This window comes from Pagrus pagrus, assembly GCF_965226575.1.
Source record: "Pagrus pagrus genome assembly, chromosome: 18".
Taxonomy (NCBI): Eukaryota; Metazoa; Chordata; class Actinopteri; order Spariformes; family Sparidae; genus Pagrus; species Pagrus pagrus.
This window is the reverse complement of record NC_140202.1, coordinates 20,419,009-20,443,931: the sequence shown is the minus strand read 5'-3', so window position 1 is coordinate 20,443,931 and position 24,923 is coordinate 20,419,009. Positions and strand designations below refer to the sequence as shown.

Below are 24,923 nucleotides of genomic sequence, written 5' to 3'. Positions count from 1 at the left end.
ACACATGGTTTACAATGGAACTTTGCATGCGGGTGGATCTTATTCTACAGAGCTTTGACCCTGAGATCAACGTAAGCCGTGAGTGAACTGTACTCCTCCCTCTGTTTGGATGAATAATCAAGCAACCTGCAGAAATATGACTGTTTATCCAAGGCAGCAAAAAACAGCGAAAATGTTTTTCCTCCTGAGAGATATTTACTGCGCTTTGAAAGCTGCATTTGACAGCTGCACGGCTGTTGTTTATGTCGTGTAGTTTAGGCTCTGATGAAAAACATAGTGCGAGAGATGCATAATCATAGTGCGGCAGCAGCAGCGTGCGGGACAAACAGCTGGAAGTCAAGGTCACCGGTTTGAATCCCACAATATGGTGGTGTGAATGAGCGTGAGCTCACTCTCCTGTCCTTGAGCAAGGCACTTACTGCTGTCAAGGTTAGATGGATGCGCTTGTGCTGCGCAGCTCTCTCAACATGACTGTGTGTAAATTTTAAAGTGTAAAACAGTGCATTGCTGTGAGAGAACATGCGGGCTCAGCAAATCATCGCAGGATAAATAAAGATTTAAATTTAGATATTGCAATAGAAGATGTGGCAGAAAAAAAATCTACATCTATCTTGTATTCGTGCTGCTGCAGCAGCCACTAAGTACTCTTCTCTTGAAAGTTATTCATTGGAACAACATTAGCCCAGTTTATTCACAGTTTATTGGCAGACTGAGCTAATGACGGGCCCAGATGCAGGAGATTTATGTGCGCATGTACCTTATGGTTGCCCATGTGTCTGGGCTGGGGAAGCCAGGAAAGGAGAGCCTCGGTTTAAAGGGAAACCTAGGCCTTTTCATGTTTTTGGCTGATAATCATAGTATTGTGCTCTCAAAGTTAATTGCTGAGATCTTGGAACACAGTCACTGAAAATGAATCAGACGTCAGATGATCATGCAGCTTTTAAAGGGTAAGCCAAGCTAATCTGGGAGAATAAAAAACAAAAAAAAACATTCAAACCATCCACCCAGTTTGACGTTGTGGGATTTCTTTGACCTACTATATTTGCCACTGTTATTCAATCACATTAGGGTTGTCCCCCTCCCCTCCCCCTCCTTTCATAGGGGGAGATTTCAACCACTACTCCTCTAATGCTAGCTATTATTGCTGCATTGTAATTGCTGATTTGTGAATGACAGTCCTCCATTTTGACATATATAAATGTTGCACAACTAAAGTCCAGCAGCAAAGTTGCTGACCTTGGTGCCATCCTCTAATATCACAGCAGATTGGCAAGATAGGAGCATGGATTGCTAATTTTAGCCTATAAAGCACTGTTAGTGGTCAGGTAATAAGGTAGTGCTCATTTTTTATTCAAGACATGATTGATAGCGTGAAGTTGTGAACAAATTGCAAGCGTCTATGCTTTTCTATCTCCATCAGATAAATGGCAAATGGCACTGTGATAACATCAGGTTTGAAGAAAAGAAAAATCACCACAGCTGGAGATGTCCAGTCGCATCTTGAGTGAATGTTATTGACGACTACTGATGGCGTACGAGGGTCTTGAATCCCATTTGAAAGGAGGAGATTTCAACCACTACCCCTTGTAACTCTGTCTTGAGGGGCAAGGGGGCTTTAAAAAACAAAGGGGTAGAGGCTAAAATTGGAAATGGGATTGAGCCCATGTGCACTCACTTTCCAATCCGGCCCCAATGACATCGTAGTAGGGATGTCTGCATCTTCCTGGATCTCAGCAATGACAAACACACTGGTATTGTAACTGGCCCAAACAACGTTATCACGTTGTCACTGAATGGAATTTTCCTTTAAGGTTCCTCTCTACAGTGCCCCGCTATCAGAGGTTTCAATGCAGCCGTCCCGCTCGCATCTATTTCTATCTGCATCTGTATCCGCGTCCTTGTCCCCGGTTTCCTAATACTAAGCTCATGTCCTTTGAAATTACTTTGTCTGAGCCATTTTCTCGAGCCTTTTACCGAAAACTAAAGTTGACGCCGAGAACAAATCAGAAAACTCGGAGCGATTCCCCTGAGGGTGGGTGGGGTAATGGGGACGGCGGATTGGGTTGGTACAACAACACACCGCAAGGACATTTGTGATGGATTTCATTTCCTGTAAAATGTTATATATTTATCTGGTAAGCATGGTGAGTATTCAAATGGCTCACGTTGATGTTCAGAATCATTTTCAGAGTTTTCTTGTTGATACGTTGAAATTAAACTCGTTATTTCTACAAACTCTACTCGTTTCTGGCCGTTCAGCATCGCATATTTGATCATGTGGCACCAGAAGTGGGCTGAAGACCAAACAACATGCTCATCCGTTACCCAAATCAACTCCCCCCAAATGGCCCCTCAAACGACTGCATCTCACAGTCACATTAGAGAGGCACTTCTGGCTTGAACGGGGTGCCGTTTGTCATACATATTACCCTAAAATCAGATCCGAGTCTAATAGTCTTTTTGTTCACTTCTTCTGTCTCTGTCGCTCATGCTCCCAAATTTTCCCCTCTTCTCTAATTAGCCCCTTTATGCTCGCTCTCGCACTTGAATCCGTTCCCTCTCTTCTGTGCATATTCATCTCCTCGGTCTCTCTGCCTCTGCCTCTCCATCTCTCCGTCATCTCTCTCTTATAGAGATGGATGAAAGGGGATATCAGGGAGTCTGGGTGGAGAGCTCAGCTGATAGGCTGAATCAAGGCAGGTCATTTACTCACCGCAAGCCCATCCATCCTGGAACCCACACATGCCCACTCCCTCACGCGCGCACACATCCGTGACTCAACACACTCTCTCACAAATGCATTGCCCCTAAATAACTTCCATCTCTCTCGGTGTATTATTTCACTCCTGGGAAGTCTGGTCTGAGTTTCAGTATTCAGCACGATCGGAGCAAAGGGATCTTTTCCATTAGGAGGCAGCTCGGTCACACATCTGAGCGTACTTGGCTGCCGAAACAAACACACGCATAAATGCACACACACCCCAAGACTAAGAAATATCACACATATTCAGGCACGCACCCGGTGCCCAAAGCTCTAGACACCTCATTACTGGCATGGCGTGCTTTCACCGCTGGGGTGTTGTGAATAAATGTGTCCCCCATGAAGTTGTTGCTGTTTGTGGCTATGCTCCCCGTGGGCTGACTGTTAATGACATCACGCCATTCTGCATCTGTACTCGGGAAATGGTTGGTATCATTCTCCTAGTAACTAAATAATGTTGCCGTCTCATTGGTCCAGCTGCCTGCTGGTCGAATTACAACCCAGCAAGAGGCTATTTTCTACCCTGACAGCCTCTGCGCCAGGCCTGGAACACCCAAAACGGCTTATTTTACCCCCAACATGATGGCATGATTACTGCAAATGCTTGACGCCACCTCCAGCAGGTTAGCAAGTCGGCGCGAGACGAAGATAAAACTGGGCTGCGGGGGAAGGCAGAGAGTTATGATCTAGAAAGCGGTGGTGATGGAAAACCAGCGGAAAGTGATCAAGCGGGAACGGGCACACGTTGCGGCGCCATCGCGCAGCTTTCCTTATTGACAGATGTGCGGCGTAATCAGAATGCGGCATGTTTGCGCTACTGTAGAGCGGATGGATGAGTCAGGGGAGAAAATGCGATTACAGTGGCAATCATAACTCAGATTAGCCTTTCCTCTGTACCTCTCTCCACTGTTCAACACGGGAATCAATCACCATCACATTCAGTACGGCGCCTCATATCACACACAGGGCCGCACCAAGAGGACAAATATTATTCTCCGCGGCGGAGAAAACAACATTGTCTATAGAGCAAGGACAACAATCGCTCTCTTTAATAAATAACGGCAGCTATTATGATCATAAATAGTGAGGGGGCCAGAGGCTGTTTGTAGGGGGGAGGATGATACATGAATCCATTCAGCATATTTCTGCTGTGGGCTTGTATCTCTGCAACTGAGGGGATCAAAGGAGCTCCTGACAAAAGAGGCGCCGATGCAGCGTGCTGAGATGACAGCCTTCGCCAATGCTAGCAGTGCACTCAGCACTAACATTGGCTGACTAGAGACCTGTACAACCAGTCCAGAACAGCACATTCGGTTCCCCCCACTGTTTCCTCTATCTGATTATTATTGATGACATCAGGACATTCGCAGGGCCCGACGGAGGCTCATTAAATCAGAAGTCAACTGTTAATGAAAGTGAACACTCTGCACTGGATTACTTCATTTACTCAGCTCTACAGACTAGCAGGGACGCATTTGCATACTTTGAAATGTACTTTTCAATCCATTCCCTTTGGATGGCTATTTTATTGAACTGTGCGACTAGAAATAATGTATCAGAAACTTCTTCCAGCTCTAAAGCACTTGGCTCGTTTGAGTGTGTGATCAGTCTGGCTGGGTGTGTGCGTCGCAAGATATGTGTGTGTGTGTGCAGGACTGGCAGTTCTACCGGAGCTTGCGATGCTCCAGGGGGAAAACATGCTGGTGTGCTCTGTGTCTTGATCAGTCAAATTAATTTGGAGCCATGCTGAGAACAATATTCCATTAAATGGTTTGTAAATCACAGGCATCCACATTTACACACACACACACACACACACACACACACACACACACACACACACACACACACACACATATCCTCGCAGACACTTTCACGCTCGTGGACAAACAATTACTTGGTATACACAAGTGCACCTTTTTACTCACAACTACACATACTTGTCCACCTTGCTATGCTTGGTTTGACGCTGATGCGCAAAATGGGCGAATCCCATCTCCTCTCAGCTTTCTCTCCCGCTATGATGCACATAAAGTCCGAGCCTGGAGGAAAAGAGAAGACATGGCCCGTCGAGACTTTTACGGCTTTTCCCACAATCGCTCAGGACTACAATGGTGTTTTTACGATGTTACTGTATAACCCCCCCTCTCCCGACCCGCAGAACCACCAAGGAAACTAACAAGGTCCTTATGTTTAATGGACTCAGCACACTCCAAACCTCCAGCAGCCACCAAATTGTCACAGCTATGAGAAGCCTAAGCGACGAGCAGCCATTTCCCTGTAATCAAACATAATTCCAAATGTGCCTTACACTTTTCGCCCGCTGTTTCAGCGCTCTCCCCCATGGGGCACAATCTCCTGCATACGCTCCAATCGCCGTGTGGGAGATGGTGGGCTGGAGTTAAGGTATTTGCATTCGTAATTTAACGGTGACAATCAGAGGGGCATGGCTCCATCTCCATCAGCTGTTAACTGTGAAACAAGATTTAAGCCCTCTTTCAATCTGTGGTCAGTCCTGTGGTGGCGCCTAATAGTGTGTATCTTACCGCTTATCACTCAGTTTCTGTGAGCCAACAGGCTGTTATGCTTAGATAACCATAGTCATTTGCTGTGTTAAGTGGCTGATTGCTTCCCAGTTGTGATTTTGTGTGCATGTGTGAGTGTGCGGCGCACTTTCATGCAGTTGTAAGCGCATTAAATGTAATTTGCTGCCTGGGCCTGTGTGTTTATTGCAGTTTAGCGTGTGCATGCGTGCGTGGATTTGCACATGTGCCAATGCTGCATATGTGTCCAACAGCAGCCTTTTTTCCCCCCCAACCAAGCTTAGCTCCAGTCCCCGGCAGCATGGCTGAGTAAGATTAAAGTCACCCGTATTACACTTAGCGCCGGGAGACGTTAGGAAATTAGGAGAAAATTAAACAATGCTATTTGCATACAATTACACAACAGCACAGCAAACAGCCCGGTAAGCCACCGTCTGGTCACCTGAAGAGCGCTGCTCGACGTTGCTTCATTAACTATGCAAACAGCTCTGACTGGCCTTATTCAATCATGGCTGTTTATTTGGACTGTGAGAAGAAGTCAGAAAAAATTACTCTGATTCAACAGTTTCTTTATTCATTATGCATGAGCCAAGGCGAGCAATGCAATGATGCTAGTTGCTTCAGTTTTACTCCCTTGACAGGAAACCGGTTATGCACTGCAGGTTAAATGAAATTGCTTGGGTTGGATTTAGTTTCTTTTTTTCTTTTTTTTTCGTGCGCGCACACGGGCCCACATCTGCTATGACATTTTAGTCTGACATTCAGGTTATGATACGCTCAGTTTTCATCTCAGGTGTTTGAAATAAAAGACTTGCCCCCTGCTGAGAAAATCTTTCTCTGTCTTCCTCAAGACGCATGCACACCCCCATCTCTCTCTCCCTCTCTCTCCCTCTCTCTCTCTCGCTCCTTCCCATTACACACACACATTTAGATGCAAACCATCACCTTTTACCTCCTTTCAAAAATACGGATATTAAACCACCTATCAATTTTTCCTCCATCTTTCATCTCAAACATATATTCACATTCAAACACTGATCTCCTTGTGTATGTCTCTTCCCTATCTCCCATCCTCCCTGCATAAAGCCAACTCACCTGGTGACAGGCCGGTAAAATATGAATGTGCTCAGTGAAGTGTTGTTGTTTTGGAGTGCTGCCCTGACCATGAGCTTTGTTTTCTGGGCTGAATAGGAAGCTAAGCAGCCATTGGGAGGCTCAGGCAGAGGTCCACACCGTCGGATGTAACGGCGAGGACAACACGAAGCACACCCCCGCTCTTTTTCCAACAGCTCTTTGCTCAATGCAAACGATTCATGAGCGCGTTGTTAAGCCCGAGCAGGGGCTACAGTGAGCTCTCGCAATAAGTCAAGCTGCAGTGAATTAAAGAGATCCTTCGCCTGAAGCTGTAGAGGGAGGATGAGAGGAGATACCAGTTTTTTCAAGGCTTCAGCTAGCTTACATTGTAGGCCTCTTTAGCCCGCCTGAACCACCAAGAGTGTCCACATGCGCACACACACACATGCTCCCAAGTCCCACCTCCTCGCTTTTTGCTCCAACTTGCTTCTAATAAGCTCTGAAACTGCAGGTGCTGCTGTTTCTTCTGTGCCCCTTTCTTTGTTCAGGGAAATCTTTTTTTTTTTTTTTTTCCTTTTTGGCAATGTGTATTGGGTTGCACACCTTCCAAGTGTTGATGCTGTTCTTATGGAGGCCTAAATAAGGAATGAGCTTAGTAACTGAGAGCTGCTCCCTCCTGTTCTGATTCAACGCACTCCTGTCGGTTTGCTTACTCCACATTGCCCAAAGATCCCTCTGGGTCTATGCTCGAGTATTCACACCACGGTGTGTTTGTACTGTATCTGTGTGTTCTTGCACTGCTGCCTGTGTGTGCTTGTTTGTTTGTGCCTCCTGCATGTGTGCCTATCTGCTGTCAGTGTCTGGGGGTTTCTTTGCATGTATTTGTGCACATGCAGTGTATTTCAAAACCTGAAAATCTTTGGACCAATGCATCAAACAGGACTTTCTTTAGTAGAGGCAGAGGTTCAGTTCAAGGCTCGTAATTTGCAGATGTGTTAAAAGGGGTATGGATTTTAAAATTTATACTGGAATAATGCTGACGTTCCTTTCAGCCGTGCTTATCTTGCATCCTTAGTTCAGAGTCTTCATAACCTGTGCTTGCGGATGGAGCTTCCACCTGAGAAAAGAAAAAAGATAAGAGCATGCACACAAAAAATACACACACAGAAACGCACCCTGGAGGTCCTTACAGGTTGAAAACGTCTAGCTGCTTAGAGAAAACATCCATTACACTCCTAACCATCCCTGAAAAAGACCTGTGTACTTTCGGAAAACATCAACCTGGGTCTGGGATGACCTGAGCAGTAGAGCTGGACTCAGAGAGTACCATGGCTGACAGGATCAAGACTGTTTGTGTCAAGCAGGTCCCTGCACACTGCACACACACACAAGTGTCTGTGTTCCTGTTGCCAACATTCTGCAAACTTTCAAGTCCCAGACAGCACAGTCACCTTTTATCTTGTCTAGACTGTGACATCATTAAAAAAAAATAAAAAAAATTCTGTCAGCTTTCCTCTGGAGATCAAAAACCACTCAGGCTCCCTAAGGTTTGCAAAAAAAGAAAAAAGACATTTTAAATTCAAATGTCTGATAACGGCAGCAACAAAGTTGGCCCCGACCCACGGCAAAAGCACAGGACGTCAAAAACAAACACAAGAAATTCAGGCAGACAGCCCTCGTGGACTTGAAGATCTGTCATAAGCATTCATGCAAGTATGCAAACATATGTGCAGAAATTACGCACATGCATTATATCTGGCATGTCACATGGATAAACACTGACGCTGCCAGCTTGTTTTCAGGACACGCAGGATTAAGCTGGAGTAATAACTGGCAGGGATTTTTATTGTTCTTGATGCACTGAAATGCTTCAAGATGCGTCATGTAGGATGTTGCCGTCGTTTGATTAAAGATCGTTTCAGCCAGTTTTGAGTGCCGGTGCCCTAGAGAACATGAAGTGTGCATGTGTGTGTGTGACAGGAAAGAGAAAAAAATTAAAGGAAAGTGACAGGGGCTGACTGGCAGGAGGCTGTGTGTGGCTTACCATGAGTTGGCATCAGTGGCCAGCTCAAGAAGTGACCCACTGAGCCCAAACGGTGGTCAGTAAAAGACTTCCCCTCAATGAAGCAACCTGGTGATAGTTGGCTTGAGCAGGCATTCAGAATGACATCAGCCTCGCATTAAAAACATGCAATGGGCTGCATTGATGGTAGTGTGTTGATAAAGGTAATACGTCTCATGAATACTACGCGAAATGTCATTTTATCTTTCCCTGTAACTTTACGAGGTAAACAGCAGAATTAACTAATTTCCAAGTTCAGTGTTGTTTGCGCAACGCTGCATTCTCTTTGCCAGAGCCCTCCGCATCGACTCCTCCACTACATCACCGAAATTGCCTCATTAATTTTTTTTATTCAGTGGTGTTGTCAATCTGAATACAGCCTCCCAGCTCGCAGAGCAAGACAAGTAGGCAGAATATCATGTGTAGGCTCTTTCTCACTTCTACAGCTGCTCAACAAAGTCGACTCACAGGACATATAATACACCTAATCTGAGCCTTAAATGAAACAATGAAACACAAGTTGACATATTCCATATTTGTACAACAACAAAGTGTTTGACGTAGTGCTGAGCACGCACAGCTCAAAGCACAGACGAAATGTAATCTTATTAGCTCCCACTGAATTGTTGTTCAGAGAAGGTAGGTAGCTCCTAATGTTCATATAAAATGCAGGGTGACTCACAGCCTGAGAAACATAGGTAAGGGGAATGAGTGGAAAACACCAGGAACAGGGAAGGAGCTGATAGATTGGAAAAACACCAGGCACAGGGATGGAGGTGATAGGTTGGATAAACACTAAGAACACAGAAGGAGCTGATAGGTTTGAAAAACACTAAACACAAGGAACACAGAAGGAGCTAATAGGCTGGATAAACACTAGGAAAATGGAAGGAGCTCATAGGTTGGAAAAACACTAGGAACAGGGATGGGCAAATGAAGGAGATGCAGTGTAGGTGTGGCGGGAAAGCAGGCTGGGGAGGAGGAGATAACTAACTAACTAACTAACTAACAGTTAGCTAATGTTACACAGCACACAGCTAACTATTCTATGCTTGTGAGTGTTGAATTTGTTTCCATACATTCACCCATCAGTTTACAGTTTATACAGTTAGCTAGAACTGCTCTCTCAACTGTTGATGAAACACGACTGTTCTTGGCACTTCGCTGCTGAGAGTGTGGTGCTCTGAGTGGCCAGAGTGAGCTCGAGTGCTCAGAGTGACTACTTACAAATGCAACCATAGTCTACACTCTCCAAGTACCCCTCTTAATGTACATTACTTTGAGGAAAACTATGTAAATCACATTTGTACCTATAACCTACTTACTGTACATAGCAAAGAAGCTCTCAGACGTTATAGCCATAATGTCAATAGAAATAATTGAGCCAAAACACTCACATGCAAAGAGGCAACTGCAGCTGTATTAGGCAATAACTACAGTGATGTGCTTTTTTAAAGTTTCATTGGGTCCACTTTGGTGCTTGTCACATTTGATTGCCCACAGAATCTTTGAATAAGTCCTTTCACCACCACTCAAAACCGCCGAGTGCTTCCCGTTCTTATGGGCTGGAACTCATGACCTCACGAAAAGGCTCATATCACCTTATCTCTCAGCTCCCACATCTGCCTCCCTCCTTCCACTCTACAGTAATTTGCTTTCCCTCCAAACAGCCACGACTACAAATACAACATGCACAATGCTCCAGCGAGCTCTTATTATTATCATCCTCACGTCCCAACTCTTGAAGTAATTCTACTGTTGTGCTCATTGTGAGTCACACTGGATAAGAGAGACCGGCTAAACGCCTCAAAATGTAAATGAAATTGTCAAAGATTCTCTCAAAAAGTCAAGCAAATTAGAAGTTAGCTGTAATTGTGAAGGCAAGAAAAAAATAATAAAAAGAAAACGCTGGTGGAAAAACAGCTGACACAGCTGTGAGATGTGCACAGATGATTATTATTATAATTAATTTGACAATGATATATTTATTAAGATTCTGTTTCTGGTTTTCTAACAAGCTGCGTTCGCTGGGAGCATAACTTACAGATTTTTGTTCATGTTGCACACTCATCCGCTGTTTGCACTTGTCATCGCTAAGTGTACTTAGTTCAGTATATCCATACATTAAATATGAATGTATGCCTACATGTTAAAGGATATATGGCACAGATGGATCCCACCAAGAGAGACTTAGAATGAGAGCAGATATAGATTTACATACTAATTCCTTCCAGCTGCCTCACGGCTCTGTTTTGATCCGCTATCGCCACTTTTTGAGTCCTTTGACAAAATATGCACGATGCTAGTTTCATCCCTGGCGGCAATGTGCTGAATAATGCTCACACCTGTAGCAGGCACCGCCTCACTATCTCTATTCCCCTGGGCCACCCGCTGGCGTCTCGCCACCCCACCTCCGCCATCTTCCTGGCCCCCCATCGAGTTCAAACGAAGAGGCCTACCTTCACACACACTCCAAGGCTCTCTCAGGGGGATAAATACATACACTCCATTAATTCATCCATGTCTCGCAGACTTCAGTCAAACAATTTTTTTTCTTACTCTTATGGGACTCAAGGACTTTCAGCAGTGGGCCCGCTCTGTTTACCTTGTACTCCCAGGTGGGATATTTCCATTTGAATGAAAGTGTGTGGGTTGCAGTTCTGTTTAAAGATCTCATCTTCAGAAAAACACGTGTGTGAGTGTGCAAGTTTCTCGACAAACGCTGTATATACCTGCATTGATTTACAGTATATTTACAAATTTAATTAAGTACTATATGTGTGTTTTGTGCATATGTTGTAGAGATTCAGAAAATGTATATGCATTTGTGCCAGAGGGTGTTTATGAGCATATTGTGTCATGCATATACATATATATACCATTTCAGTTTAGTCAGATGGTGCAAATCTTAAGTCATGTTAAGCTAAACTTTGAGCTCTCTATACAAAAGCAGAATCCCCCCTCAACCTTGCCTGGAGCACAGCTAGGATGAAAAATGGATGGAGGCCCCAAAGGAAGGAAGGGGGCCGGTCCATCTGTGAGCTGCATTCAAGGACAACAGTGTTATCCATTTTGGAACAGTATGAAACAAGCCAGTGTCTTCGGTGGGGTTTGGAAATGAGGGCTTCTGGACGAACTGTGGATGCTACTGTTGTGTTGCCAAGCCAACTGTGATGTTGCAGATTAGATGCGAATCATTGACTCCTTGTTTGTATCGGCGCGACTCTTCTCATCCAGAGTGAGAGATAATGAACGAATGTGACTGATTGTTTCTGATCAGTGTTGTTGTGCTGAATTACTGCAACAAGAGGGATTGTTTTGCAGCACTCCAGCGCTCATAAAAGCTGCGTTTAATGTGATTGTACGTTATTCAGCCCCGAGGTGTTGGGGTTTGGCTCTCTCTATTTATCTCTGTTTTGATCTTGTTTTCTCTTTTCTCTCCTCCCTTTCTTCTCTCCCTTTTTGTCCTGTCTTCCTCCATCATTTCACTTTTCTTTTCAACTTTCTCACTTCTCTGTGCACTTCTCTGTGCGCTTCTTTGTGCGCTATTTTCTTCTTTCATTCAACTCCTCTTCTCCCTCCTGTCCTCTCTGATAGAATCGATTCCATCTGCAGATGTCGGCCCGTGTGCCTCCATCGACCCTGGGCAGCCTGCTGCTGACGGTCCTGCAGGGGAAAGAAGGGGACAGGGACAGGGGAAGCCGAGGGGAAGGCAGCTGGGGAGGAGCAGCTGTGATCTGCCCCGGATGGGAAGAAGGAGGCGACGGGTTGCTGTCTCACCTGCAGACCCACAGCGGTGCTACCTGGCATTTGTGGGACATTATCAACCTGACCCGCATCTCGGGGGGTGGGGATAGGAGAGGGGACACCAGTGCAGAGAGGAGGGAGGATCAGAGAGAAGAAGAAGCTTTGAAGATCCTCTCCACTCGTTTCCTGCGCTCCCCCTCTCCCATCTCCTCTGTCCTCCTCCTGGGCTCTGACCCCGAGTGCGTCGCCTCAGTCCTGCGGGCTGCTCAGCGCCTTGCTCCATCACTGCCAGCGCTGCAGTGGATCATGGGATATCCCTTATCTCCAGATTCGCTCCACACTCTCGGAGGTCCCCTTGGACTGTTGGCCTACGGGGAGGTCGGCCGCAAGCCAATCAGCTTCTACATCCGGGATGCTTTGCAGCTGATTGGCCGTGCGGTCACTGCGGCGACCATGGTGAGGCCGGACTTGGCGCTGATTCAGAACATGGTGAATTGTTACGACAAACCAAACCGACATGAGCTGCCTTCTTCAGGACAATATCTGGCCAGGTATACGCACAGATGTATCACACACTACAGATTAAACAATAAGTTCACTCAAATTACAAAGAAATATGTTCTGATTTACATCTAGAAGTATCTAATCAGATTTTTTTGGGTACAAATCAAACTGTAATCATCAGAAAGACCAAAGTTGAAATGCATTATTAGCCCCATTTGTGAATTTAGCACTCCCTTGCTATGTTACAACATGCCTCTGTACGGTACTCCATGTCATCACACACAACACAAGGTAACTTTAATCCTAGTGCTCACCTCCCCATGTGTAGACTGAGTTTCCCCGACATGATTTTGCAGGGGCACCATTGCTGCATCCTGGGTTGAAGACCGATTGGGATTGGTTTAAAGATACGCTAACAAGCCAGTGTGTTTTTTCCCCCGTACCAAATTGAGAATAGGTGCAGCCAGACCTTGGTCTGACTATGTAAGACTACATGTAGGATGTCCACAACACTGAGTGTGCAGGAGCTCAATGACTCAGCAGTTTAATGGCAGCAAACTAGGCTAACTTACTAACTAACCTATATTTTTCTAACTGGATAATTGGCTTATCTAGGCATAACAAAAAAGTTGATTATTATAATCCACAGATCTTATTGTCAACACTGTTGGGACAGACTTTATCTAAAAGGACCAACAAAGACAAATGAACACATTACAATACTAATTTTATGGCACTTTGCTTAAGGTCAGGAGCAAGGTCAGTTCCACAGCATTACCCTGCAGCTGGAGATTTGTGCACGGAAACTTCAGCCCAGTAGACCACAGAGAAACTTGCACCTCTTCAAAATGCTAAATATTTTGCCTCAGGCGAAACTGGGATTAGTATTGGTCTGTCAGGGCTGAACCTCAAATAGTCTCTATTACCTCTGCAGCCAATAGGCCAACCGGTCAATTGGAAATTCTTAGCCAAGGTCCCAAAAGTGAACACGTTTAACCCCGCCGAATGATATATGTAAGACACTGACAACGGCAATTTAATTCCTCTGCTCACACCACTAAATATCTGTAAGCTCGTTAACTTTCTGAGTGACATGTTGGCATTTTTGTGAGCAGTCGCTGGCTCCACTTGTGGTACTGTACGCTCCGGTTGCTGCCCTTGTCTGTCCTCTGCACCACGGGGGCGGCGTCTTCTGAATAGCACTGTCACACTGGGGGTGGGGAGGAGGTCTTTATGGCATACAGATGCACAGACTGACACCAGAGAGTTTTTGTCTGTTTCTCTCCGCTGTTGCCGGCGCTTCAATCCCTGCAGCTTTTAAAAAGGGCCTCTGACAGCTCGCACGCGCTCTGTCAAGGTGCGGTTGGTGATAACACGTACACACACACACACACACACACATGCACACACACACACACAGAAAAAAGCATATTGAAATACATATGAAACCATTTCACTTTAGTTTTTTCAGAAAAACTAAATCCTTACGTTTGTACACAGCAAAAAAAAAAAAAAAAACTCCAGACATAACAGCACCTCTTAAGCCATATGTGGCTGATACTGAGTGATGCACTGAGGTGCCACGCCATAAACTCACTCCGAAGTTAAATATCTCTGCTCTGGCAGTTGACATGATTATTTTTCAAACGGTGCACTGGATAAAACAGCGTGAATCTAACTTCATGTGGTCGCATGGCACTGGTGAGAGAAGGATTTGTGGTTTGAGCTGGGCCCACAGCAAATATTGAACACACACGGCGTCTGCCAGCTGAGAGTGATCATCAACACCACCCACATAATCACAAGCTGGATCCTCACAGTGTTCCTTCCTTCTGCAGTTTAGTAGAGCCTTGGGATGCCAGAGTAATTTGGCATGGAGGGCCAGAGGCTAAAACAAGTGGGTTACAAAGCAGTATTATTGTACATTAGGTTTATTGGCTTTCATGTGATTAAAAGACTCAATTTTTTGCCACGCTAGCAGGTAGAGCTGCGCGTTCAGACGATTTTTCAACGAAAGGAAAATTAATAGCTAACTATTTTGACCATCAGTGAATCGTTTTGGTCAGTTTTCTAGCAAAGATATTAAACATTTACTGGTTCCAGCTTATTGAATGAAGAATTTGCTGATTTTCTTTGTGATTTATGACAGAAAATGTAGAGTTTTTGTGTTTTAGACTGTTGGCTGGAAAAAAGAAGCCATTTGGAGACGTCGCTTTGGGCTCTGGTGAATAGAGTGAGCATTTTTCACATTTTAGACCAATCATTTCATCAAATAATTGTGAAAATAATTGTCAGATTAATTAGTAATGAAATAACTGTTTGTTACAGCCCTAGACAGCGATAGTCCTCAGAGGATGAAGCCTACTATTTGGTCTGATCTACTGACTTTTCTTCTAGTCTCCAAGAGGTTGGCATTTGCATTTTTAGCAATAAAGAAATCAATCACCCCCTTTCGACCAATGTTAACCAAGTGCTGGTTCTGGGCTGGTGCTAGTGCTGGTTTGGAGTCAGTTCAACCTGGAAAGAACTGGTTTGCTTTCCCACGCACAAGAGTCGCATCATTCAGTCACTGTATACACCCCCAATTTCCCAGCATTGCTTGGAACAACTATGGCAGACTACTATGGAAGTGCTCCTGGCTTTGCATGCCTACATTGGCATCAAAGCACGACTGGTCCTCACACAACTGTTGCTTTCCATAGCTAAAGTCTTTTGTTTATTCTCCCATGGATGAGCAAGAACATGCTACACTAGTTCTGGTTTTAAAATATGGCGGTCATAAGTGGTTTTAATTGGTCTGTGGTCACAATAACCCTGCCTCCATCCCTGTCAGCTGTCAAAATGCAAGGAACTGGTTCAAGAGTAGGCACTGGCTCCGAACCAGCACCTGAGCCGCCTTGGTCTTAAGTTATGCTTTAAACTGACTCCAACTTTGTCAGGAATCCAACGAAAGTCACAATTTGTCTGCGGTGGGCCAATTAGGACATAGTCTAGACTATCAGTATAGGCTTTTTATAATAGAGCCCTCCACAATATAGTGTCAGTGACCTTTGTTCCTGGTCTGCGAGAGACTGATAAAAGAGGTTGTTCTATCGCACTATTCAACCCGGTCCAGGTAGACTCCGTGCCCTCTAGTGTACTCCCTGATTCTTATCCCTCCCTTGCAACAGCCAGACATGCCATTGCTCCAGAGAGCCCTAACAAAGCTGAAGGAAGGGAGAGACTTCCACAAGGAAAAGGCAATTAACAGCTCAATGCCCAAGGGACTGAGCGAGGAAGGCATGGAGGGAGAGAGGATGTCTGGAGATATAAGCCACACGGTGAGGTGTGAGGGAGGACGAGAGCAAAAAAACTGCACCAATTTTACTGTTTCTGATTCAAAGCAGTGGAGCAGAGTAAAGATATGACACACTAGCCACTTTTGATGTATTTCTTCCGAATGTCCAGAATAAAAAAAAAAGCTCCCCGGATGCTTATTCCCAAAAATACATTAGAGAGAAGGGAAAAAGTAGTCAAAGACAAACATATAGATGAAAGAGGGGGGAAGTAGGAAACAGCTATAGAAGATAGAAATAAAATCAAAGAAAAGGGAGAAGAAACTCATACGGGATAGGATGTGAGCGAGGAGGAGGACAAAAAAGGAGAGGAGGAGAATTGATAGAGGGTTGTTGTTATCGGAGTGAGATCTGCCAGTCAGTGGCATCTCACTCGACACTGCTGCCACGCTGATTCCATCTCCCCAGAAGAGATTAAAACCACTGAAACAAGAGTGCCTCGTATCATCCCAGACAGACAATGACAGAGGGAGTAAACTTTCCTCCAAACTAAAGGAGATGGAGCGATAAGGGAGTGAGACGCATGCCTGGGACTCTCTTATAGAGTCATCATTTACCGGCCACTCTGCTGACATTTACTCTCAAGAGTGCGTAAACCGGGGCCAGGTGTTAGCGAGAGGGAGCCATCCCTCTCTGACACCACTGGCCGACTTATCAACCTGCTTTGACATCCACCGTCATTCTTTGAACGCAGCCTCTGGCCCAGTGCACCACAACAAACCCGCAACAACCTATAACTAAAAAGGTGGCGCTGCTTGAAGGCGTGCTGCACTTTTCCCTCCCGGGCTCTTATCTCTGGATCTCACGTTTTTTTATCTCCGGGCACGAATCCAAAAATGTCACAAACTGCGGAAAAAGGAGGTCTTCACACTCCTCTGCTCAGACACGAGATGCAGAGTGAATCGTATGGTTAATTTTTTTGTGGCCAGCCGCAGCCACTACGGTAATAGTATATGAGTCTGGAGTGGGTTGGCTTGATGAATCTGCTGTCTGTGGGATATGATGATTCAGCCGCGCTATTACCATGAGTGATTTCAGCTCAAGGCAAGGCTAGCACTTCCGCTTTATGGTCACAGAGACAGAGGGAGCTACTGATGAGGAAACATAAGTTAACGGGGAATGGGATGGGAATGACTTTGAAATCAGAGGCATTTTTAATCAGCCTCATGAGAGTTATGGCGCCAGAAATGGGTTTATAAATTGATATTGTGCTGTTGACGTAAATTGCAGCGCGGAGAATGAACGAAAGCACGCGCAGAATACAAAAAAAAGTCTTGCAAAGATTCACATGTTGTATCGTCCTACGTGTGGTGCAGACAGGCTTTATTTCAGGCTTGGCTTGGAGGTGAGGTTAATGACCCTCATGATCAATTTAGTCATTTCATTTTACATTGCCTGCCCCATATTTAATGCAGAAAGTTCTCCTGCAGTAGTTACATTATACGCTCATCAATTCAACATAGGGCGAGGAAAAGAAGAAGAGAGAATAAAACAAAGAGCAAGAGGAAAAAAAGCTGTGTTTCTGCTTTTCTCTTTCTGCTTTGAGAAAGGGCTGTGACTTAACCAACCTTTTCCATTAACAGCAGGGAAAACCTTGCCATTTCTAGCATTGACCCAGACGTAATCAACAGTCGCCGCACGGTTCAACACCCATACCGAATGCAGTGATCCCCGCATACTTTAACATTTAAACAACCTCTCGTACAATTTTCACTGACCTCCTGACAATCCCCCACTAATCAAGACATGATCAAACGGCACTCGCATGCCGTCACATTGAGACATCACCTGACGACGTCCACATGATCAAATGCCGAGACATGAGCCAACAATCCCTGCACGGTTCAAGAGGCCAGGGCAGATTTATGTGCGAACGGGGATTGCTCTTTATAATGTATTCCGCCGTAAGGACCGATGCCACCAGGCGAGTGAGACGAATAGCAATGACTGTCTGTATGGACTGGCAGATATGAGGGGACCCTCACTGCACTGCATTAACTTTTAATTATGACTTTCTGGGAGATGCAATTACCCATCTGAGACTAGACTTGCAAAAGCTCCGCAACCAGACCATGCCTGTCTGCACCATCGTTTGTGACTTATTTTCTTGCTTTTCCCCATTTTTTTTTTTTTTTTCAACAGGCTAGTTTAGTGATGTGTATTATTGAGGGCTATATTTCTGCAGCTTTATTACAGAAAAATGTTCTAACTGCTTGTCTTATCTTAAGTAATCCTTAAGCTAGGAATCCTATCTTCCTATTACAGAAGCTGTTCCTGAACTCATGGCTATTTTCTGTCTTATCTCAGACCTTGTACCTCAAGAACCATAACCAAAAAAATAAACTTGTTTCTTCAGCGAGCACTTGTCCTGTCATCCCCGTGTCTGTGCACACAAAAACAGCCTGTCTTTCCTAGCCAGACAAGACAGGTGTTCAATTTTAGCTTCACTAAGTCGGAGGCATTAGGCTAATTATGTTGGTGGAGAAGCAGATATAGCCTAAACCCTTTGAAAGAAGAGTGTTAGCCTCTGCAGCATGCTAACATCAATGTCAACTTCTCCAACAGGCTTACATCCACGTTCGCCTCTCCAACAGGCTAACACCAGCGTTAGCTTCTCCAACAATCATTGTTCGAGTAGCCTTTCGATCAGAATAATTAAGTGTTAATGTTGGTCTTCATCTTCCTCGTCATTGTTGTACAGAAATACACACAGCAAGAGGGTTTAGAGATATTTTAGGACAGGGTCCATATGATTCCTCGGTTAAGACAGTTCTGTAATAACTAAACTCTTATCCCAAGATAAGTTAGGGTTGTTTTCCCAAATGCAGTTAGAAAACATGTTTCTGTAAATGCTAAATGTCATCCTAGCTGAGATAAGATAGTATTTTGAAGTTTCTGTAATGGGGCCCCTGAACTGCAATAACCCAGTATTGATCTTGCATTGTTTCTCACTTTAGTTGCCTCTCGCTTATTGTTTGTCTCTCTCTGTCCCTTGAGGTTTCTCTCCAACACTTCCTTCACCGGGGCCACAGGCCTCATCCAGGTGGATGCCGGCCTCTCTCGGGTCTTATCCTCCCAGCTGTTCCACGTATGGAGCCTGAAGAGGGGCGCTCTTGGTCAGCCGGCCTGGGTGACAGTAGGCCAGTGGACCAGAGGCAGGCTGGAGTTAGAAGGGGGGATCCTGGGACTGGTGGGAGGGTTCAGGAACAGTCAGGGACAAGGTCTTGGAGCCGGAGTGAGGGGAGGGGACGGCCAGGGGGACGGTAACGTTGGAGGGCGCTGGAGGCCGGGACTCCCCGTTGAGGGACACCGCCTGAGGGTGGTGACACTGGTGGAACATCCGTTTGTCTTCACGCGGGAAGTAGACGACGACGGCTTGTGTCCAGCTGGTCAGCTCTGTCTGGACCCCAGAACCAACCGATCTGACCTAATCCACAGCCTCTTCAACCAACTGCACAACCCAAATGCGACAACTACGGAATGGGACGGTACTGGTGAGTTTTGATTTGATCTTCTGTTAAAAAAAAAACCATTTTAACTTGTAGGGGCATATGCATGAGTTCTAATTTCTGAGAACTTTGAGCTTCTCTTATGTAAACTCTCAGATCTCTGGGCTTAGATCTCATCACTGTGTCACATGGCCACATCTCTTCTACTCCTCCTCAAGCCTCAAGCCTGAAGTGGATTTTAGAAGGAAAATCAATCAAAGGATCATGGCTGGTCAGTCCAGTTGAAAAATATACCTGGTGCAGTGTCAAGGGCTTAGGTCTACATCTCCGCTTCATGAGTGAAGAGGATTAAAGGCGGTAAATCAATAAGAGATCACGACTAGCATGTCAAAGAACTACAGAGCTACATCTCTGAGTAAAAAGACAACTCAGCCAACTATACAACCTGCCTACTGTAAGGCAGTAAAATATCCAGTAAGGCATCAAACTTTTTTTACTTTGTTTTCAGCAGATGGTCAATGGAAGACAGCTACAGTAATAGGAGCCGGCATCTTTTGGATAATGCAGGAATTGAGGAAAGTAAATAGGTTTTTAGCTCTGTAGCCTGTGTTTCAAGAGCGGGAGAAAATATCTTCTAGGGTGGAAGTATTGCGGAGATTTGTGCCAAGTTTCAAAAGTAATTGGCATATTGCTTACTTGAGTTTGCAGAAAGGTTTGGCAGAAAAATCTAAATTGCGAAAATGTCGGAAAGTGTTAAAAATCTATATTATAGTGTGTCAAGCTTGTCAACTCCTTTAGCTGTGATCAGAAGCCCTATTGCTCAATCAGTTGGTCGGTCCACAAAAGTTTCCCAACATTTCAGGACCACAGTTTTCGCTTTTGAAGGCTTAAATCTGGCTTAGAAGTGAAGTGTGTGCTCGAAGGCGTGTGTTTGCATAATGGCCAGTATATCGATATCGCAATTTCCTACTCGTCAGGCTCTAATATGAATATCTGAATGGACAAATTTCCCATCATTGCTTCTTCCCTGTCAGAGCTACCAGAAGACCTCAGGAAGTGCTGCTACGGGTACTGCGTCGACCTGTTAGAGAAACTTGCAGAGGACATGGGTTTCACCTTCGACCTTTATATTGTGGGTGACGGGAAGTACGGAGCCTCGAGCGGGACGGGACGCTGGACGGGACTTGTCGGGGACCTTCTGAGCGGGACGGCCGACATGGCTGTCACCTCTTTCTCCATCAACTCTGCCAGGAGCAGAGTCATCGATTTCACCTCGCCCTTCTACTCCACCAGCTTGGGCATTCTGGTACGATTGCTTGATGTCCTTATTAGTTTGCTGGAGATTGCATTTTAATGATCGCAGCATTTTGAGTCAGTGGCAGCATCACAATCTTCAGTGTTGCTTTGATTTGTCAGTCTCTCTCTCTCTGTCTCTCTCTCTCGCTATGGCTTTTTCAGTGATATGGGTCTGCAGATACTTAGTTTCACCCCTATGCCCTTCTCACCCAGTCTTCTGGTGAGGAAGAGGAGCTCATTAGTTGTGTGTAATTAGTTTCTTGAGTTTTACTGCAAACAAATTAATTCTGAAAGTTGAAAAGGGACAGCAGTTTAAGAGAGCACAAGTTTGAGGATTTTCAGAGTCAAACATACTGCTTATACTTTGATTTATTAACATGTCCCTCTGTGCCCCGAAAACTAAAATTCATGATATGATCCGGCAATGTGATCTGAAAAACTAAAACTGCTATCTGAGAAAGGGATTTCTTATCCTTGGAAAATGATGAATAGCACAAAAAAAACCACGTATGCAATCCAGTTTGTTTTTTGACTTACCAGGTTCGTAGCCGGGACACTGCAGCCCCCATTGGAGCCTTTATGTGGCCTCTCCACTGGTCCATGTGGGTGGGGATTTTCGTCACGCTACATCTCACCGCGCTCTTCCTCACCTTGTATGAGTGGAACAGCCCCTTCGGCATGACACCCCATGGCAGGAACCGGCTGCGTGTGTTCTCCTACTCCTCCGCCCTCAATCTCTGCTATGCCATACTGTTTGGACGCACTGTCGCCACCAAGGTAAAGTAGCTCTCCGCTGTGTGATAAATAGGCATCACGCCGGGTGGGGCAGGGAATTGAAATTGCAGTGAAAGGGAGGAGGGGATGCGCATTATGGGAAAGAGTACACAAACAATAAGGGTGAGTCGAAAGAGGAAGTCAGAGGAGAAAGAGGCATGGAGACAGATGATAGAGATGGCTGGGGAGCGGAAAAGATGGATAGGGGAGAGGTTAAGAAGGTAGGCAGTGATGAAGTAGAGAGGTACAGGGAGGATAATGCACATACAGGGAGGGAGAGGGGAAAGGGTAAGTGGGCCGACAGAGATTGAAGGAGTTATGGCGAGGATGATGGGGATGGATGAAGGTGGAAAAAGAGCGACCCAGTAGAGGTTAACTCCCCGAAGTAGTCAGATTCAAAGTTGAAAACAAGAAGGCAGGTGGAATGGGAGGGGCGGGGGGGTAGAAAGGTGAGAGTGTGAACTGGGAAATGGGTTTTAAAAAGAAAGTAATGGGGAGGTTGACAGGAAGATGGCGAGAAAAGGTTGAAAGGGTAAGTGGACAAGCAGAGATGAGAAAAGCAACATAGTGAGGGTGACATGGAGGTGGGCAGACAGGATGATGTAAATGGGGGAGAACAAGTGGGTGGCCAGAGTTGGGGAGCCAGGCAGTGAAGGTCAGTAGGTAGTATGAGACAAAAATGTGTGAGACGAGTGCACACCAAAGACAAATGGATGTCAAAGCCTCAGGCGAATCTGTCGATTACGAAATACCTGGCAAGATGAAAAACAATCTCTTTCCTTCTCCGCGTAAAAATATTAAATGTACTTTTGCAGTAACATCATTCTTAAGAACTCAGATTTGATTGTCAGGTTTGACTGATCGCGCCACACCCACAGTCACGCTGCCGCACATACCCGGCAACAGTGATGAACAACTGTCCCCTGCATTCTTTGTTTTTTAAGCAGCCAAAATCCATCATTATGATAACTTATGCTCGCTCCTCAAATTCATGCAGCACATGCAGATAAATATCTGAAACATAATTTGCTTAAACTATTCCTGTCTAGCGAGTATGCACCCCATAATAATATTTCTTAAAGCGCATACTCACACTCTGTCCCTAAGGGATGCGGCGCAAATGACTTGGCTGGAATGGAGGAGACGTGATTAGAGAGACCTTCCTGTAACCGAAAGGTCACAGGTTTGATCCTCGCAACTGGCAATGTGTCAATTAACAGGTTGTGTCCATTAGCAGCCTTGTGACCTGTTAAAATGCCCTTGAGCAACACTCTGACCTCTGTGTGCTGGGTGAGAGCCAAAGAGTCATGATTATTTAGGCTATGGGAAAGACAGGGGGGGAAATAAATTGAATGCTAAACTGCTAACGATAGCTTATTTTCCTGAGAGTCAGTTATTGCAGTGTTGCAGTTTTAATAAGATTGAGCAGAGATAAGATTTAAAATGTTAAGTCTTCAAAACAAATCATCCTTTCCCAAACCAAAAATAAAAAGAGGGAGCGTTTAAGGAATGGAGTCTCTTTTGTACAGTTGTAACAAAGCATTTTCTTCCGAGGCAAGTCAAGATGAGCATGTTAGTTTGTGGGATGACAGGTTAAGTAGGTAGGTAGGTTAAAACATTTATTCAACACTCACACAGTCACTGTGTAGTGTCTCCTCACTGTCTGGAAGCTGCTCCTGGTTAGTAAGTAATATAACAGGTAGGGCCTGGGGCTAGCTGGTTAGCATGCAAACTTCAGCCGATACCTCTGCAACACAATAGATAAAGTCAAAACTCTTGTGTCTTCACATTCTGTTAATTTGTGAATGTTTTAAGCTAAAATTCTTACATATTGCACCTTTAACACTTCAGCTATCTGACCAGCGTACCTGTGTTACGTCTACAAAACATTAGTTGTCGTCGTCAAAGCCTTTTCCAAAGTCAAGTCATAAGTCTTCCCCTGTTATCATCGTAAACCACCACAACTTATAAGCTATAAGTTGTAGACATAACAGGCATAACAACCTTTGTCTGAGGGGGACAGGGCTTCAATTGCATTTTGCGTGTTAGCATTATCAGAATTTCCCGGGGACAGCTTTTGAGCACATTGTGAAATGAGGTGTGCGTTCGTAAATAGTCACTCCCAGAGCAGCAGAGTGCACTCGGGGCTCTCAGTCTGAGGAGACGGAGCAGAAGAGCGCCAAGAGCAGTTAGTTGAAAATGGCAGTCCTAGCTAAATGTAGCATCTGAGGACTGAGGGGCGGATTAACGGAAATAGTCCAACACGCCTGAGTAGAGAAGAGTGATACCTTCTGAGGGGAAACGCATACACTGGAGCAGCGAGGGCACCCTGATCATCATACCTTCAACTAATCACCGTAGTGCAGGGAAGGATGTGTACGATTGTCCTATAGTTCACTGTTTCTTCCCAATGCTACTGTAGCATTGTGCGCTTACATTGTGCATGCCTCCATCCCTCGATTCACCGGCTAATTATGAAGAGTTCAAAACAACCGGAACGCCTTCACATCAATGGGTTACAACCTTGTTTGTATAATTAATGTCTCATTAATCTCGAGCCTTTAAAAACACTCGAAATTCATCTCTTTTCTTCTGTTAAGTGGATTTTAATTGGTGGCATAAATAAATGATCACTGCGTTCAGGTGGATTCATTCCCCTAGGCATGCAATTTCACGGAAAGATATTTCCGATGCGTCTCACAAACAGTCGCACTTTGTTATATTTTTTTCTCATGCATTAGCTCTTCCCCTGGTCTGCTTTGATTAACGTGATTACCCTTACTGGGGGGTTAAATTGGGATTTTTATGGCAGAGAAGGAGAGCGAGGAGGAGGTTGAGTGAGCCTCTGGGGGGGCTCTGCATCTTATGTCAACACCTCAAAGCTCCTTTCACACATTTGTAATTTTTGAGTCCCTTTAGTCCTTATTTTTGTTATCCTTCCTCCATGTTGTTTGTTTCCTGTCGGTTTCATTTTTGTCCTGACATCTTGACATTTCTCAGTTTCGAGCGTCGATATTCTTAGTTTCGCTCATCATCAAAAGATCTATTTTCTCTCTTTTTGATCTATTTAATTATTATTATAACGACAAAAACAAAAACAAATCCAAAACAAAAAAATCTGCCTCTCACTCTGCAGACTCCCAAGTGCTGGACCGGGCGCTTCCTGATGAACCTGTGGGCCATTTTCTGCTTACTGGTGCTATCCAGCTACACCGCCAACCTAGCCGCAGTCATGGTCGGGGAGAAGACCTTCGAGCAGGTCTCTGGAATTCATGACGACAAGGTTAGACTGCATGCAAGGACACAAACATGCATGTCAGCGCGCCACACACACAAACTAATCTTGCACAAGGACAGGCTAATGAGCAACGAGTGGAA

At 45.0% G+C, this 24,923-nt stretch overlaps 1 protein-coding gene across 1 annotated transcript in view; it reads left to right on the top strand.

Annotated features, from left to right (window-relative positions):
* LOC311273400 (glutamate receptor ionotropic, NMDA 3B-like) overlaps nt 1–24,923 on the top strand; it is an 82,553-nt gene that overhangs the window by 32,436 nt on the left and 25,194 nt on the right. Inside the window, exons 2-6 of the mRNA XM_084380466.1 lie at nt 12,038–12,738; nt 19,024–19,520; nt 20,510–20,781; nt 21,312–21,548; nt 24,682–24,828. Of these exons, the coding sequence (XP_084236592.1) occupies nt 12,038–12,738; nt 19,024–19,520; nt 20,510–20,781; nt 21,312–21,548; nt 24,682–24,828 (1,854 nt within the window). The remainder of the gene's footprint in view (nt 1–12,037; nt 12,739–19,023; nt 19,521–20,509; nt 20,782–21,311; nt 21,549–24,681; nt 24,829–24,923) is intronic.